Consider the following 17,282-nt stretch of genomic DNA (forward strand, 5'->3'; position numbering starts at 1 on the left):
TCACTTTAATAGCCCTTATTTTCCATACATCTTTCATGCAGACTCTCACAGCCGGTTAAATCTACAGAGGCCACTTTGCAGTGTGACCGAGTGATGAGTCATTCTAATAATAACAGTGGCTCGGTCCTCCCAGGGGTCAGTCTGTCTGTTGGCAGCTAACACACTGTGCTCTCCTGTGGTGTCACTGCATTGAGTGAAAGCTTTTTAGGTTTCAATCAATGGGAGTGAACATTTGGGACAAGCATGGGTTGGCTTTGACAGCCCCACACGGAGTTCTAAGTCACTTCCACTGTGTTTGAACATTTATGCAGGTGTAGGTGAGTGTAGGGTGCACAGACATGCATACATAAAGAGGGCTTTTAGTAATAGAGCCGAATCTTTTGCATTGCTCTGAATAATGTTTCGGTGTGAAGACTTCATACCCGATGAATGAGATCTGCATATCAATTTGTTAGCATTGTGAGCAAATGAAGACCATTTGTTTTTTTGTTTTTTTTTTATTTAAAAAATTTTGGTTGCATTTATTTATGCAATAGAGCATTATTGTCTCCAAATCTTTGAATTACTCTTTGGATGCATTGCCTTCTGCTTAAAGATTGGGTTGCAGCAACAACAGATCCAGGAGGAACACCAAGACGTTTTCATCTTCCAAATACACACTAAGGCCTCTCAAGTCACATCCAAACTTGATGATTATGGTTTTAACCTGATGAAAACTGAAAATGTATCAAATTAATATTAAGACCAATCGATTAAAAATAATACTTTCAATGCATCAATCATACACAAATGGGAAAGACTTTTGACTTGACAGCTGGTCAGGTGATACGCACTGGTCCTCAACACAATTTAAATTCTGGGGGACTTACTAAAAGAGGAATGTGGTAATGATGAGGTGTGGGATCTGCTGTATGTTTTGATTGCTGCATGCTGCAGTAATGTTGGATGTGTTTCTTTGTTGAGTCATTTAGGTCCTGTAGCTGTAGTTTAGCCTGACGCAGGTAACTGGGCTCAGCTGGCTCCACTGTGCCGTCAGGATCATAAAACACAAAGCTGTGAGGTGATGTTCTGGTTGCCTGTTGACCATCTGGGAGTGTGAGAATTGTCTAATATGGTGGTGAGGGTTTGTTTCAAAGTCTGTTTGTTCATATGCTGTTTTCTGTCTTCTTGGTGGTAAGGAGGAAGGTGTTGTATGGAAATTGCTTTTGAGTAAACGTGCAAACACTTGATTTGGTTTGGCAGTTTTATTGAGTCTGGTCCTTGAAAGGGAAATACCATGCAAATCCACTTGTTTAGCCCAAAAATGCATCATTTTGTTTGCGTGTCCAGGAGTGCAAAATATTAAATTTACTCTCTCCTGGTGCTGGGTTATATTTTTCAGTCAGAGAAAATGAGCTTTATAAAGTTCATTTTTCTCTATTGCATATTAAGTTGTTTTTTTTGTGTGTCTATGACATCACTGCATCTGCGGTGGAACTCCCAAAAAAGGTCATGATTACCAGCTAATCACTTTTGTAATTTCGCCATTTTTTTTTCCTTGCAACGATTTTGTTGTCCAAGTTCAATTATACTGAAGATGCAAGTAGACAAGTCAAAAATTTCAGTGTTACGACGCTCTTCAAACTCTTCAATACGTGGTCACATGGTTCATGTAGCCGGGGGGTCGGGGAGGTCAGGACCCCCCCAATCTTGGAAAAGTCTAGAATTGTCCTCCCCCCCAAAAAAATAAAATAAAATAAAATGTTTGCATATAAATAATATCAATATAAAAAGGCAAAAGAAACAAAGAAGGAAATAATTCTGCCATTTATCTAAGAAAAAAATAAGAATTAACTTTTAGGTTCCCCCCTCCATCCATCCATCCATTTTCTGTTCACCCTTGTCCCTAATGGGGTCGGGAGGTGCTGGTGCCTATCTCCAGCTACGCTCCGGGCGAGAGGCGGGGTTCACCCTGGACAGGTCGCCAGTCTGTCGCAGGGCAACACAGAGACATACAGGACAAACAACCATGCACACACACACTCACACCTAGGGAGAATTTAGAGAAACCAATTGACCTGACAGTCATGTTTTTGGACTGTGGGAGGAAGCCGGAGTACCCGGAGAGAACCCACGCATGCACAGGGAGAACATGCAAACTCCATGCAGAAAGACCCCGGCCGGGAATCGAACCCAGGACCTTCTTGCTGCAAGGCAACAGTGCTACCAACTGCGCCACTGTGCAGCCAGGTTCCCCCCTACCAACAATAATCTAGATTTTTCTAAGATTGGGGGTGGGGGCGTCCGTTGGCTTGCTGAGTAAATATATTTTTAAAATCTGGCTCAACAATTAATCATTCATAAATTTTTCTCTAATATCTGGCTATTTTGCCTTAGCTCACTTACCCTGTACAAGATAGCTAATATAAATAGCAGCGTCAATTTATATGTACTTGTTAAATCATAATAAGACTAAAGTATTAATTAAGTGGTGTTTAAGTGATGTTTCAATTCTTGGTTAGAAATAGTAGCATTACATTATTATAGATGACTGACTGCTCTCATGTGAGAGATTGAAGCTTCCTGTGAGAAACTGTCCATGTCCAATTTTCGGGGCAGTGAACGACGTGGCTTTAGGGTTTGATCTAAAACCTTTGTGACATGTGTCCTCACATATCACACAATTCTTCATGACAACACGTAAAAAAAAAAAAAAAGCTGCTGCCTACTGTCAGCAGGTTCAAGAATATCTCACCTCTCGACCTTCGACCAGAGCTACCTCAAACTGTACCGTCCTTTATTAGTGACTGACAATCCTAACCTCTTTTCCTACGGTTTTGGCATTCAGCTGACATAGTCTTCTGTGGTTTTCAGTGAGATGGCAAAGTCCTGTTAGCTGCAGGCCATTTTGTGCAGATACATGACTGCTGATGGACATGCTGGGAAATTGCAGAGATTGAGCCTGTGGCGGTCCAGTTTCAGAACCGTAATGGGACACTTTCACGCTGTGAGGCGACTGACCAGGGTAGCATTTTTAACAATTTTAATGGGGACTGCTTCCTAGTTTGGCCCAAAATTTCCATCTCAACAAAATAAAATTTAAGAACATTTTTATCAATGGAATGCAACAATGGATGAAAAATAATTGAGATAAGATATAGTTTGAGAAGTAAGCAGGTAATACATGTAACACTAATTAATTGCACTTTTGCTTGCTTCTACAACCAAACCAAAGTCAAATTTCAGTCTTACTAGAAGAAAATGAAAGATTTTAATTCATTATAAGAGAAGACAATGCTTTATTAATATTGCAAGTGGAAAATTGAAGATGTCGTGGCGAAAAGTGGACAAAACAAAAGTAACAGAAGTTAAAAACAGAATAAAAAGAACAGTAGAGTGTAGAGAAAAACACCATACAAGCTAAACCACAAATTTGCAAATATCAATATGGACACAAATTATAAGTAATAAATGCATACTCACACATACGAATATATATTTACAAAACATATACGTACAGGTGTGCACATACACTCAGAAATACATACAACCACAGACATGTATATGTAAATTAAATTACACATAGAGAAATGTACATTAACAGAATGTTAATGTTCAACAGTGTTTTAAACCCTTTACTTGTGAAAAAGTTTTTTTTTTTGTTATATATTCTTTAGATTTTAACAAACATGCTTGAAATAGTCTTTGGTGTCCCCTAACTGTTTTTTATTGTAGTTTGAGGCTTCTGTGTCTTCGTCTTTGTCTCCTGTTTGTCCTCTTGACCCGTTTTCTGTCCTGTCAGAAAAATACTTTTTTTTTCTGTTGAAGGTTAGTTGTTTCTCTCTACAATCATCAAATGATTTCTCAGGAGTAGGGAATACTGAGAAGCGTCACTGACTTTATAAAAGTGACTGGGTCACCACAGCTTGGTTTTTAACAGTTGACATTTTTACAATCAACTACGTTTTAAAAGATTGTATTGCAGTTTGAATTGAATTAAACTAGGGTTGCAGAAGACTAGAAGAATGCTTGTTAATACTAAAAATGACATTTTTGAAAATATGCGGGGACCCACTGCTGAGCCGTGCCAGTAATAGCCTCCTGTTCAAGGTTGACGAGGTTAATGTTATTATCTGTTTCGTAAGAGGTAACACTCAGGTCTAATAAAAATCAGTGCTGGATTGTCACCAGAGGCTAGGGTGTACACCAAATCAGCAGTTTCAGTGCTGTGACATGCATCAAAACTCTGTTGAAAAGGTCTGTTCTCACTTTGCTGTTAGAGGATAAGTTATCGATGAAAAGAAACTTTCATATCGCCCATGATTTCTTTCTACTTTACTCTCCAGTAGTCAAATCTGCCTGTAGTCTTTTGATATTTTTTTGATATCTCAATAGGTTTTCTAAAAGTCTTCATAAATTTGTATTGGGGCATTGGTTGCTTGTCACTTATTCTCAATCCAGTTCTTATGTCTGACCTTTTACCTGGTGATATCTTCAGGAAACCGAAGAGGGGGAATCCAGAACAAACTTGACCTCAGAGAGAGATCATTTTTCAGTTTGTCAAAGGCAAAAGGTTTTTATCCATTTTAACTCTTTGGCCCTAAATATATTATTTCTGTCCTTAAAAAAAGCTTTTGCTTTTGGTATTTTTTATACACGTATAGAAAATAAGACTTGTCTGTGTGACAGGTTGTAGGTAACAGAGTGACATGTTGTAAGGTTCATTATTGGAGATGCACTTACTTATTTGAAGTCAGAAGAACACATACACAAAACCCAAAATAACAACTTATATTTCAATTTTGACCTTAATTAATTGTGCTTATTACTTATTTTTAAAAGCTTTAAATTAAGCTTTAATCAGTTTCATACTGTTTAGCAATATGATGGCAAGAAAAAAAAGAATATTTCATATACAGTCAAATTAAACCATTTAAACATTCAATGTATTTTTTTGTTAATTTTTCTTTTTTATTAGAATTGAAAACGGTATATGATTTTAACTTTGTTTGTATATGAAGCTTACATCTGTTGCCACAGATATCTCTAACACTGTTGTAAAAAATTGTCCTTGTTTGCCTTCCTTTTTAATTGTATGACTGCTTCAATGGAGATAATCGCCCAGGAGAAGAAGAGCATCTGTTGCCCATGGTGCCAATGGGGCTCAGCACTGCCCCCTATCAGTGCAGCATGGTACTTCCTGCCTCACCATTTATGACCAATCAGAAAGACTAAATATGACACACACATTCAATAAGTATTAGACAGACTTTGGAATGTCAACCTTTGTAATACATTATGTAACTAAACAGGTAATTTTGCACACACTGTAAAAAATATCCGTAAATTTTACAGTTAAATAAAGTAAACCATGAAAATTTAAAACCGTAAATTGGAAATCAGTTTTAGACTATTTCTTTAACAAGTAATTACCGTAAATAAGATAATTAGGAAAAAATTTAATTTTTACTGTTTTTCTTCAGAAAATTTACATTGCCCTGCTGTTAAAAAAAATCTTGTAATATTTTTAACAGTAATATGCTGTAATTTTACTAGTAGTACATACTGTAGTTTTTGCACTCATCTTTCTTAAATAATACAGTTAGTAGCTGTTAAAAATGCATACTGTTGTGACAATTACAGAAACATACCGTAATTTTTCTAGCAATGTATACCGTAGTTTTTGCATTCAATAATTATAAAGTATACAGTTCAAAACTGTTCAATATGCATACTGCTGTGGCAATTACAAAAATATACTATAATTTTTCTAGCAGTGTATATCGTAATTTTTTACATTTAATTAATCTAAAGTATACAGTTCAAAACTGTCAATATGCATACTGTTGTGGAAATGAAAACAAATTTGCATTTAATTCTCCTGATAGCCCAAATTATGTAAAAATAAACAAATACTTGCAATCGTCTTAAGTTGTGGGTCCTGAATCTGGAATCTATTAAAGTTTGACTTTTTGAATGGAATTATGGAAATTAAATATCTTTCCTGTACTGTTCTGTACTGTAAATTATCTTGTTGCCAATATTGGATTTTTTTTTCATTAACAAATAAATTAAAATAATCTGTACTCAGTCACAGAAAATGTTTTAGAGATATTTGTAGTCTATATTGTAATATAATTTATTCGGTTTAACAAAAGTCATGTAAGTCAAGTTTCCTGCCTGTAGACCTGGCAGGTAGCCTGTAGTCAGTCTTAATTAATGGCCCAACAGGGGGCCATTAACAGGGCCCCTGCACCTGGCCCGCGCGGACGGGCGAAGTGGAGTTCTGGCGGTACTTTGGAAGCTGTGGATTTGAACGGACCAATCAGCGCGCTGCATTTGAGGACCCGTCGCACTCGGTGGTTCGCGTTTTTGTCCAGCTATTCCGCTCAGATTGTGCAGAGACTTCATCATCCAACCTTCTCCATCTGATCGGCTCTCTTTCTCAGGTAAGGAAATATTGCGGAAATTTTCAGAAAACAAATAGTTTGAATTGCATTCGGTTGGTTGAAAAGAAATTTCAGGGGAAACGAGGAAAAAAAAAGGTTGTGGAAAGTTAGCCTCTCCACAAAGCTATTGCTTACATCTGTTTTGTATCGCCATCGCTGTAAGCTATCCATCGAAGTAATATATTTAAGATGTATTCATGCAACCTGTGTGCAGAAACAGTTAAATCTGTTAAAGCCTTTGTTCTCCATTGCAAACTGCATCGCAACGAACCCAGGCGTATGTTCAAGTGTGTTGCAGCCGGTTGCAAGCAGGTGTGTACTGGTTATGCAGCATTAAAAGCACACTTCTATCGTCATCATAATAGCATGCCAACAGTTGCTCTGGACACAAGTTTAACAAAATTAAAATGCACAGTTCCACTTTGTAACTGGCAGTGTGAAGGGATAAAAGCTTTGGTTGTTCACTTGAAGGAGCATATAGTAGAGGGGCGCCAAGTAACTTGCCCTGTGAAAGGGTGCACCTCTGTGTTTCGTGTAAAATCTTCCTTTACCTCTCACATCTCCAGGAAACATAAAAATCATTTGGAAAATGTGATTTGTGAAACAAGTAATGAAGATACTCAGAGTGCTGCAAGTGCTACCACAAAAGATTCCAGTGTGCCAGATGCAGAAGACACAGTCATGGATGGACCAAATTTCAGTGACTTGTATCTTAGAAATGTCTGTATGTTTTACATAAAACTACAGGGACAGCATCTTCTTCCATCATCTACCATTCAAAACATTGTAGAAGAGATGCAGAATATACATGAATTGGGACAGACATACTCTTTAAATAGATTGAACTTGCTTCTTAAAGAAATGTCATTTGCAGATGAAGACATTGCAAAAATCTGTGACACAGTAAAACAGTCGGACTTGTTCTCAGCTTGCCACACAGGGCCGATGAGAACTGCTTATTCTAGAGCCCAGTGTTTTAAAGACATGTTCAAATATGGGGAACCCAAAAAAGTGTTGTTGGGCAAAGATGAGGACAGAAAAGATAGATTTGCATACTATGTTCCTGTGCTAAATACGTTAAAAGGTATGTTAGATTCCAAATATTGGCAGTGCCTAATGATGGCTCATGGCGTTTCAAAAGCTGATGTTCTCTCTGACTGTGACGATGGTAAGGTGTTTATGTCCAACGTATTTTTTCAAGAAAACCAAAATTGTCTCAAGCTGGTTCTCTATCAAGATGCATTTGAAGTTGTGAACCCATTGGGATCTGCAAAAAAAAAGCACAAGATCTTGGCTGTTTACTTTTCTCTACTCAATATGCCATCCCATGTCCGATCAAATACTGATCATATGCAGTTGGTCTTGTTGTGTAGAGAGAAGGATTTCAAGGAATTTGGCCATTCCAGAGTTTTTTCAGAACTGTTGACTGACTTGAAAATACTAGAGGAGAATGGGATAACTATGGCAGATGAATCAGTTGTGAAAGGAGCACTGTATTGCATTGCTGGAGACAACTTGGGCTCTCACTGCGTCGGGGGTTTTACGGAAAATTTCAGTACATCTCAGTACTTCTGCAGATATTGTCTGATTACTCGGTCTAAATTTCAGAGTGAAAATCCAGCTATCATTGGACCAGAGCGGACTCCAGAAACGTATCAATCTGCCACTGAAAAGCTGGAAAGAGAGGATGTGACAGAAGTACAGGGGATTAAGTTCAGGTCAGTGTTTAATACTTTAGAGAACTTTAATGTTTGTTCACCAGGCATGCCCCCTTGTCTTGGCCATGACATCTTCGAGGGTGTCCTCTCATACGATGTCGCCCTTTATCTCAAATACACGATTGTCCAAAAAGAAATGGCTGACATACACAATTTTGAACAGGCGCATCAGACAATTCAAATACAAAGCAACAGATGCTTGTTCCAAACCTTGTGCCGTCACTCCAAAAGCACTGAAACTCAGTGGACAAGCAGTACAAAACTGGAATTTCTTGAGACTGTTGCCTCTGTTAATTGGTGATAAGGTGCAGGATTCACAAGATGATATATGGCAGTTAACATTGCAGCTTAAGGATATTGTTGACCTGATTTGTGCTCAGCAAATTTCCAAGCCTCAGGTTGCATATTTGAATGTTCTCATCCAGGAATATTTGGAAACCAGGAAGGTATTGTTTCCAGATAACGCAGCGAGACCTAAACATCATTATTTACAGCACTATCCAGGGCTGATTCTGAAATTTGGTCCACTCATCAGGCTCTGGACCATGCGGTTCGAGAGCAAACATAGTTACTTCAAAAGATGTGCCAGACAACTGAAGAACTTCAAAAATCTGTGTTTGACTCTTTCAGAGAGACATCAAATGTTACAGGCCTTTCTTTCTGCTGGAACAGTGACTCTCCCAACCTTGCAAATAAAAGATGGCTCACCATTTTATTTAGAACTTTACAGTGAGGAAGTTAAAGGTGCAGTTCTTCATTTTGGGTTCACTGAAAACAATACAATGACTCCCACAGATGTGCAGTATAATGGAATAACGTACAAGAAGGGCCAATTTGTAGTCAGTAGGAATGATGAGTCACTGGAGTTTGGTGAACTCATCCTTACATTGGTGAAGGATGAATCTGCACTTCATTTTCTGATGAGAGTGTATCGTGGAGAATTTCTTCCACACTACCACATGTACTTTGTAAAGGATGAAACAAGAAGATTAGAATGCAGACACATTAGTAAACTGATTGACATGTGGCCATTATCATCTTACATAAAAGATGGGAATCGGTTTGTACCATTAAAGCATAGTGTTTTGGCAGTGTAAAGGCTTGATATTAATGGTTCAGAGATCAACCTTTTTTTAGTTTTCTGTATTTCAACAGATATGATGGATACACAAAAGGACATCCGCGATGCCATTCGAGCAGCGCTTCCTGGTCTTTCACAGGAAGTTTTGGCTGCTTTAGAGGATGTGTTGGAGAAACTCGGCACTACAACCACAGATGATTTCCAGTATATCACCGAAGGAGACTTATTGCCTGTGCTGAAGCCCATACAGGCCAGAAGACTGGTTGCTGCATGGGCCCAAAATAGTAAGTATTTTGAGATATAGTCTTGTGTAACTTTTGCATAAAAACATGTGCTTTACACCTAACTACAGATCAAAAGTGAAAATGAAAGGTCAACAAAGACACATTTCAATCATATTTCATATGTTTGTTTATTTGACAAGGACAACAATGTACAGCTTCTCATTTACACCTGGTAGTTCCTGTGCAGGGGACACACAACAGTCTGTTAGAAAAGGAAACACTCTACATTAACAGTTCCCTAACATTACTTTACACAAGTAATTTTGATATCACTAACACAATTTAAATGATGAAAAATTCTAACAGTAAAAAGTACATGTACTTGTATATATTTATGTATAACTTAATTTGATATGACCAGTCGATAAGATATTTCAAAATAATTGCAGTTGTGAGATTTAAGCATATTGTGTATATCTTGTTTTGATAAACATTTTTTTTTTCTTTACCAAAAACTTATATACTTAATGTTTTTCAATTTCATGTGTTGTACCTTTCCAGACTCAATGGCTTCAACTTCAGGCGGGGCATCCTCCTCTCCACAGTCCGTTCAGTCCTCTCAATCTGCAGCCTCACTTTCACAACCATCGTCTGCTGCTACTTCATCGCCTTCCCTGAGCTGCTCCCCAGTTTTGCCAACCTGGGTTGACAGTTTTCAGATACCGTGGCAGAAGCTTCCAGAAGAGCTGATACAGACTTTGGAACGACAGAAAAGGCCAAGTGCACGACTTCGAAGACAAATGGTGAGGATTATTGTCTCTGAAATGATGCTGATTTGCAAGAATCCAACCAAACGCAACACTACTGAAATAGCAGAAAGGATGGTGAGCAGGTATCCAAAGTCACTTAAGGATGTCATTGATGGTGACGTTATTGGACTTGGTTATCATTCCTTGGTAAAACAACTCCAGGCAAGAATTGAAAATGTCAAACGACAAGACACACCAAAGATAACTAAACGCAAGGCAGAATCAGATAATGACACTGATGAGATACCTGCTGAGCAGAAAGCCAGTGTTCAAGACACATATGGCTGTGTCAACTGGGCGCCAAAGTTTTTGCCCCTTTCTGAGACTGTAGAGAGTCAGCTTAAGAAAAAAGATGACATGAAAAAGATGTTCAAAGACAAAAAATATGCTGCAGAAGATGTGAAAGAACTTATCAAGTCCACCTATTACACGCAACGAAAGGACATCAATAAAGGTACAAGCATCCTGAAGCTATGCCAAGAATGGCCTTTTTTGTTCCATGAAACTGGCATGGCAGAACACTTCCAGCAACTTACTGGCATCAGTCTGATGGAAGCCTTCTTCACCAATCTGGACAAAAAGGGGGAGCGCATCGTCAACTTCCTGAAAACTGTTTTTGCTCAGAAAGAAAAACAAGTTCTGGAGTCTCTCCTCAAGTTAGCAAGTGAAAAAGGTCAGTCCAGTGGTTGTACGGAGATGATTCTTCTTCTACTTGCTTTTTTTGGTGAGAAGGAAGAGCATATGTTCCACTATGTTGAGAAGACGAGCCTTGCTGAAGAGGTTGAGATGGAGGATGTGCCAGCAACACCCTGCCTTATTGTGTGTGGTATGTCTGAACCAAGTTGACAAAGTAGTTGAATGGTTCACACGGGCTTTTTGTGATATATATTTGTTCATGTTTTTTATTCAAAGGGTCCTCTTGCTTCACTGCAGACTGCTTCATGTTGAGTATTGATCAGAAGATTATCAATGACCACATCACTGCCTTCTCCTGTGCCATCTGCCTGATGTTTGGCAGTTACTACTGTTTTAATATACACTACCCAGTGGGACTGCGGTCAACACTGGAGTTCCTCCAGAGGTAATTCTTATACTTACACACAGTCTATATTTACCAGCAAGATAAAGTTTTCACAACATAGATCAGAATGTTACTAGTTACCGAAATATAATAAATACAAAAGAAATGGAGGGGAAAAAACTGCTAAATCTAAATATTCATGATAGAAATAATGCCAGTAGAAACTGTGAAAATATTTTATCATTTCTTTGCTGTTGCTGAGAAGTGTTTAAATTGTATATTTTTTATGGCCATGGAGACAGAAGAGTTCTTCAGTCTGTTTGTGAAGCAGGATAGGCACAAAAGCCTGTCACTAAATATTCCTCTGGCTCTGCCACTGAATCCCGCCACCACAAAGCTGGATCTTGTGAAATCTTTCTGTTAAGTCATTTATAAACATAACATTAAATGCAATAAAATTTCTTTTCTTCAAGGTGTTTCTTTTCAATTAATCCGGAGAGAGGAACAAAAGTTGAGCATAGCAAGAGGAGGAAGATCTTTGCGGTCAACCCAAGAGTCCTCACGCTCATCGCTGACCTTGCAGACCATGAGTGGACTTAGACCATACTTTGTGAGTCATGTGATATGATGTGTAATGTTGTTATGTTGCGGTATGTTGAAAACTGCATTTTCTTGGTATTTAAGGTTTACACTGTAAGATTTCACATTTTTCATCTTCATGTTAAATTTTGCAAATTTATGTTAGACATTTTTTTTATATATATGTATATAGCAGATGACAATAACACAGATTTTATGCTGCACCACTGTCACGGCTTAATGAATATGTGGTGATTTACAAGTTTCAAGTCAAAAAACCTGACAAACGTGAACAGTTTTAGCTATCTATTTCAGAAAGGTTACAGTGGTGCCCAGCACATTTGTTAGAAAGTTCTTATTTCTGTGTATGTGCCAATTCCATATGATATGGATTATTCATTTGAAACACACTGCACCGGGGTTGAAGTGATAATGTTGTGTCATATCTGTTCAAACATTTGCACTAATATAAGTGCTTGCTGCTTTTTGGAAGATGTTACAAGTTCTTTGTAATCAGTGTTCACAGGGTTGTGAGAAGTTTGCACAGCCCAAAAAGTTTTCATTAAATGGAAAAAATACAATAAAGTTTGGTTTTTGGATACTTTATGTAAAATTTACTTATACTTTTCTATGTTTTTACCATTAGACAAAACTGGTAACACATTATTTAGCTGCTCTAATCGATTTGATACTTTTACCAAGTAAATGTGCACTTTTTAATTTCACAATTTGCACTAACTAAACATTTCTTTAATGTTTCAATGTTAATTTTTAGCCAAAAAGTTTATTTTTCTTAGTTTTATATAACATTATGGCTTCAAAGTCAGTAATTAACCATAAAATCAGCAATACTGGTGCTCTTTTACCATTAAAGAAAAGGATGAATATCCTACATTTTTACAGTTTTTTCCCTTTGAAAAATAAAGACAAAACATGTATTAATACAGTAATTTAGGGAAATGTTAGCATGGTAAAACTGTTAAATTTACAGTAAAATGTTTTCAAATTTCATGGCATGAACCGCATCTTATATATCAATTTTAGGACAAAATATCATTTTTATAATGGTAATAATAGTAATTTTTACAGTAAAAGGTTAAAAAAACAATTTATTACTGTAGAATCAGCAACACCAATACTCATCTATCGTAATTGTAAAAAATGTCTTACTGTAATTTTGACGGTGAAATTCTGGCAACCACAGCTGCCGGTTAATTACTGTTTAAAATACAGACAAAACCCTGTAATTGTGCAGGAATTCAGTGACATATTTTATAATTTAGACTGTTAATTTTACAACAAAATACTTTCATATTTAATGGCTCTAACTGTATTTGTAATATTGTTTTACTGGTAATTTTAGGATAAAACTTGATCAATTTCAATGGTAAGAACTGTCATTTTTACAGTAAAAGGTTGAATAAAACACCATTTATTACTGTAGAATCAGCAGTTGTAAAAATTGTCTGACTGTAATTTTAACGGTTAAATTCTGGCAACCACAGCTGCCTGTATTTTACCGTAAAAATGAAATTTTTTTTTTTACAGTGCATCCAATATGAAGAAAGACAGTAATGGGCATGGGTCAACCTGCATCATTCACTGTGTGTGAACCAGAGCTACCAGAGGTGAGGAACAGCTGCGTCACCTCGCCCTTCTCCATGTATTTGAACAGGAAATGCGTACATTCAGCAGATTTGACCAATTTCCATAATATTTTGAAATTACACAGAAAACAATTTTATAGAACAGTCAGATGGACAAACTGAGTTTCTTTGATCTGATTGTTAGTATTTTACTTCTCTAAATGCCTCACTTGCCTCCCCTGACTGCATGTCACTGGTAACAAAGCTTATCAAGGTCCATTTTAGTATTTGTTCTTTTCTAATTAGTTTTTTTTGTGTTTTAAAAAACAGCACTCGTGTCTACCATCCACTTTGCTAAACCCCATCCTGGGAATTAAAAAATACTGGTGAGTGCTGCAGGCACCGGGACATCAAACATGCCAGCAGAGGATTTATTCATTCATGCATAAAGGTGACACTTCAGGACTTGCAACAAAAATGTTGTGGTGTTTAAAGCAAAGACCATCTTTTATCCTTACTTACCAGACTCCTTGTGCATCGCAGGAGTCTGCAGCCAGGAATGGGAAAAGTTTAGGTTTTTCTGTAAAACAGCAACCTATTACAACAACTATTTAACCCATAGTAAATAAAACAATCTGATCCCCCTAAATCATCCCCCTATTTGCATGATATGTTGAAAACTTAGCAGCCTTTTATGAATAGTATTTCTTGATATAGTATATTATTGATTTACATATAGCCATAGTTATAATAGTAGTTTATTGTGTGAACAGCTTTGATGTCTTTTTCTGGTCAAACAGACTCGACTTAGATTTGATGTGATTGGATGTAAATTGGATTTGCTAATATTGTGATGTGACTTAAGATGATGCTTATTATGAATTGGTACAGTACAGAATTAATATTCTAAAAAAAAAAAGCTTTAAAAAATGTATTTGAACTGTTGCACAACATATAACTCCAACTTTTTAAAATCTAGAATTTATTACACCAGTCTACTGAAAATTTTCTCTTGTTAACAGAGTCCAAATAATATGTACAGGCTAGACTATGTACAACAACCCTGAATAATATTTGGGTAAAAACCCTTAACAAGTTAGAGAGAAGCAACAAGCTTTTAGTATCCATCAGCAGCCTCAATATTTGACCGCTCTTCTTAATTTGTGGAGCATATTTGAATTGATTGTTTTCTGACACAGGCAGCAATTTAAAGTATTGCCCATACATTTTTAATATGAGGTTTGGAGCAATTTAGAAGTTGAGTGATAGTTTGCTTTTATCCATTCTATTCATCCAGATGATTTTAGGATTAATATCCAGTTGCAACATCCAACAGGATAAGCTTCAGTCATCTAGCTGTTGATTAGAGGGAAGGTTAAGAAATTTGGAGCTAGTCGTCTTAATTATTCTTCCACCATCACACAAGGAAGTTGGTGTGGTTTTCTTTGGCTTAGTCTCACCTTGACACCTTCGAAAGTACTTAGTCGTTAATCAATGCTTGTCAAAAAAGAATAAGTATTTTTTAGAATATCCACATGAATAGCAGCCAATTGCAGCCACGCTCAAAGGTGCTGATTTTAAAGCAGAACCTTTTCTCTCATCCTCTTAGTTTTTGGTGGTTCCTGAGTTTTTGCTGAATGTCCTGAACGGTTATCTTTTTACCTGTAAGGGATATTTTGTGTTAGATGGTTAATACTTTGACACAAGTGAGTGTTCCAACAAGACAGTGATCCCAAATACACTGGGATCACTGGGATAAAAGTGGTTTTGGAATGGAAAGAAGGAGGCTAACGTTAAACATCTGAAACAAGCCTGTGCTGAAGAAACCAATCTAAGAGGCACATGTAAATGTTTCCACCCTGTTGGAAAGTTATGGACTGTGCTGAAAAGCCGAGTCTGTGCCAGGAAACCAACCAATTTCAAACCAGTTCTGCTAATTCTCAGAAGAAGAGGAGTCAAATAACCGACCAGAGTTATGAGAGAAGCTTGTTGATTGCTACAAAAAGGGTGTGAGTACTTTGAAACTTGGTATGGACCATTTAGCCACATAAAAGTGTATATGAATCACGAAAATGAATGTCAAACAGGTAAATTTTTAAAACACATTTCAGCCTTTCTTTTTCAAAATGTAATATTAGCACAATAAATAATGCCCACAATAAATAAATAAAAAAACATAATTGAATGCACAAGTTTATGCTATTACACATGTATATAGTCTACTCACTGGCCCTGCAACTGGACAAAATTACATAGAACAAAGCTCCTGTATCCATTTGCATACCACATCCTTGTTTGTTTCTTCACACCTGGCCTGTGTTAGTTAATAACTTACATGGGATATAGTCCCAGGTTTTCAGGCAGGCTGCAAAATCCTTGTTTTCTTTTTTTTAAGTTGTGCCCTCCTGTTACACAATTGTGCCAACTTTAGTTGTGTCAGGCTTTGTCCTCATGCAGTCCTGGTTTTGTTGAATAAAGGTACCTATTCTTTTTTTTGTTTTAATCTGCCTTCCTCCTGTCTCTGAAGCCTGTAAGATTTCTTCTTCACCATGGAACTGTATTTTTAACAAAGATAGTTCATCTGGTTCTTGAAATTAAAAAAGTCTTTGTTGTCTTTTAAAACAGACAAGGAAAAACTGTGGGTGTATCTGTTTCTTCTTCCATTTAAAAGAGGACAAATGGATCTTTGAGGCTCCTCCAGAGTTAGTTCAAGGGAAAGTTTATTTTTGTATATCACGTTTCCATCAACTCAAGCTACACAAAGCCTTTTACAAGGAAATATGTCCAAAAAAGTTAAAAGCCATAACGGTTCAAAAGGCATTTGTCTCTGTTAAGATGAAAATCAAAAAGCAAACAAAAAACTAGGACAGCATATAAAAAAGGAGTTTTAGATTAGCCTGATGAGGAGCAGAAATTTTTAGATTAATTTCAGATTTTTTTTTATTATTATTATTCTTAAAACGAGGCTGTTTCTGAGCTCCAAAAGCAGAAAATTTGCAAGAAAAAAACTTTTGAATTTTTAGATTAATCTGAGTTTGAAAAGTAAAAGTAAATTTCCTTGCTGGCTGGCAGGTCCAACAACAAGAAAGAACGAGAACTACCAGAATCCAAAGTTAGAAAAATGTCAGGTGCAAGCTTTGGTAGGTGTGCAGTTGTGCCACATGCTTTCTATGTTAAGTTAAACATGGTGAACAGAATTGCACACCGCTTGAATCCTTTTCTGCGCAATGTGACAAAACATGAAGATATTCCAGGGGTTTGAATACCTATAAGGCATTCTATAGCACTATGACCAATCCTGCAACGTATTAAAGACTCGTTAGTTCATTATTTATCAGGTTGCTGTTTCCTGCATAATGCATTCCACTTCTGAAAAACCAATAACCACAAACCATTCACTGTTCCTGAAGGAAAATGCACAGCTTCCCCTCCTCCTCCTGCCCTCTTTGTGTCTGGTATACCTAACGCCATGAAAGGTGCAGCTGATACTACCAACCTTACTGGGTCGTATGAGTCTAAAAAAATAGTAGATAAGAGCTGTGAATCAGACGTTTTACTATGCGATGGCAGACTTCAGCACCAGAGTGTCCTCTGAATCCCTAAAGGGCATGGCAGTCTGAAACAGTCAGACGAGCAATGAATAAACGTCTGGAAGAACTGCTCTACTGCTCTACTTCTCCTATCCATCCCTAATGCTCACATCAACAATCACACATTTATCTCTGGAAAATTACATTAAAAGAAAAAAAGAACCCGGACATATTTAAGATGGATATTTCTTCTTGTAAACCACCACTGTGCTGAAGAAATCAGTCTAACAGAGACATGCAAATGTT

General features: G+C 37.1%; 1 protein-coding gene across 1 annotated transcript; it reads left to right on the forward strand.

The window, feature by feature from the left end:
• The first annotated feature begins 10,625 nt into the window (after positions 1-10,625).
• LOC114152270 (uncharacterized) lies at positions 10,626-12,310 on the forward strand. The gene is made up of 3 exons (XM_028030101.1): positions 10,626-11,086; positions 11,173-11,341; positions 11,755-12,310. Exons 1-3 carry the CDS (start codon positions 10,627-10,629, stop codon positions 11,879-11,881), a joined length of 756 nt encoding a protein of 251 aa, XP_027885902.1. The 5' UTR covers position 10,626; the 3' UTR covers positions 11,882-12,310.
• The last annotated feature ends 4,972 nt before the right edge of the window (positions 12,311-17,282 follow it).

The sequence above is a fragment of the Xiphophorus couchianus genome, chromosome 2, assembly GCF_001444195.1.
Source record: "Xiphophorus couchianus chromosome 2, X_couchianus-1.0, whole genome shotgun sequence".
Taxonomy (NCBI): domain Eukaryota; kingdom Metazoa; phylum Chordata; class Actinopteri; order Cyprinodontiformes; family Poeciliidae; genus Xiphophorus; species Xiphophorus couchianus.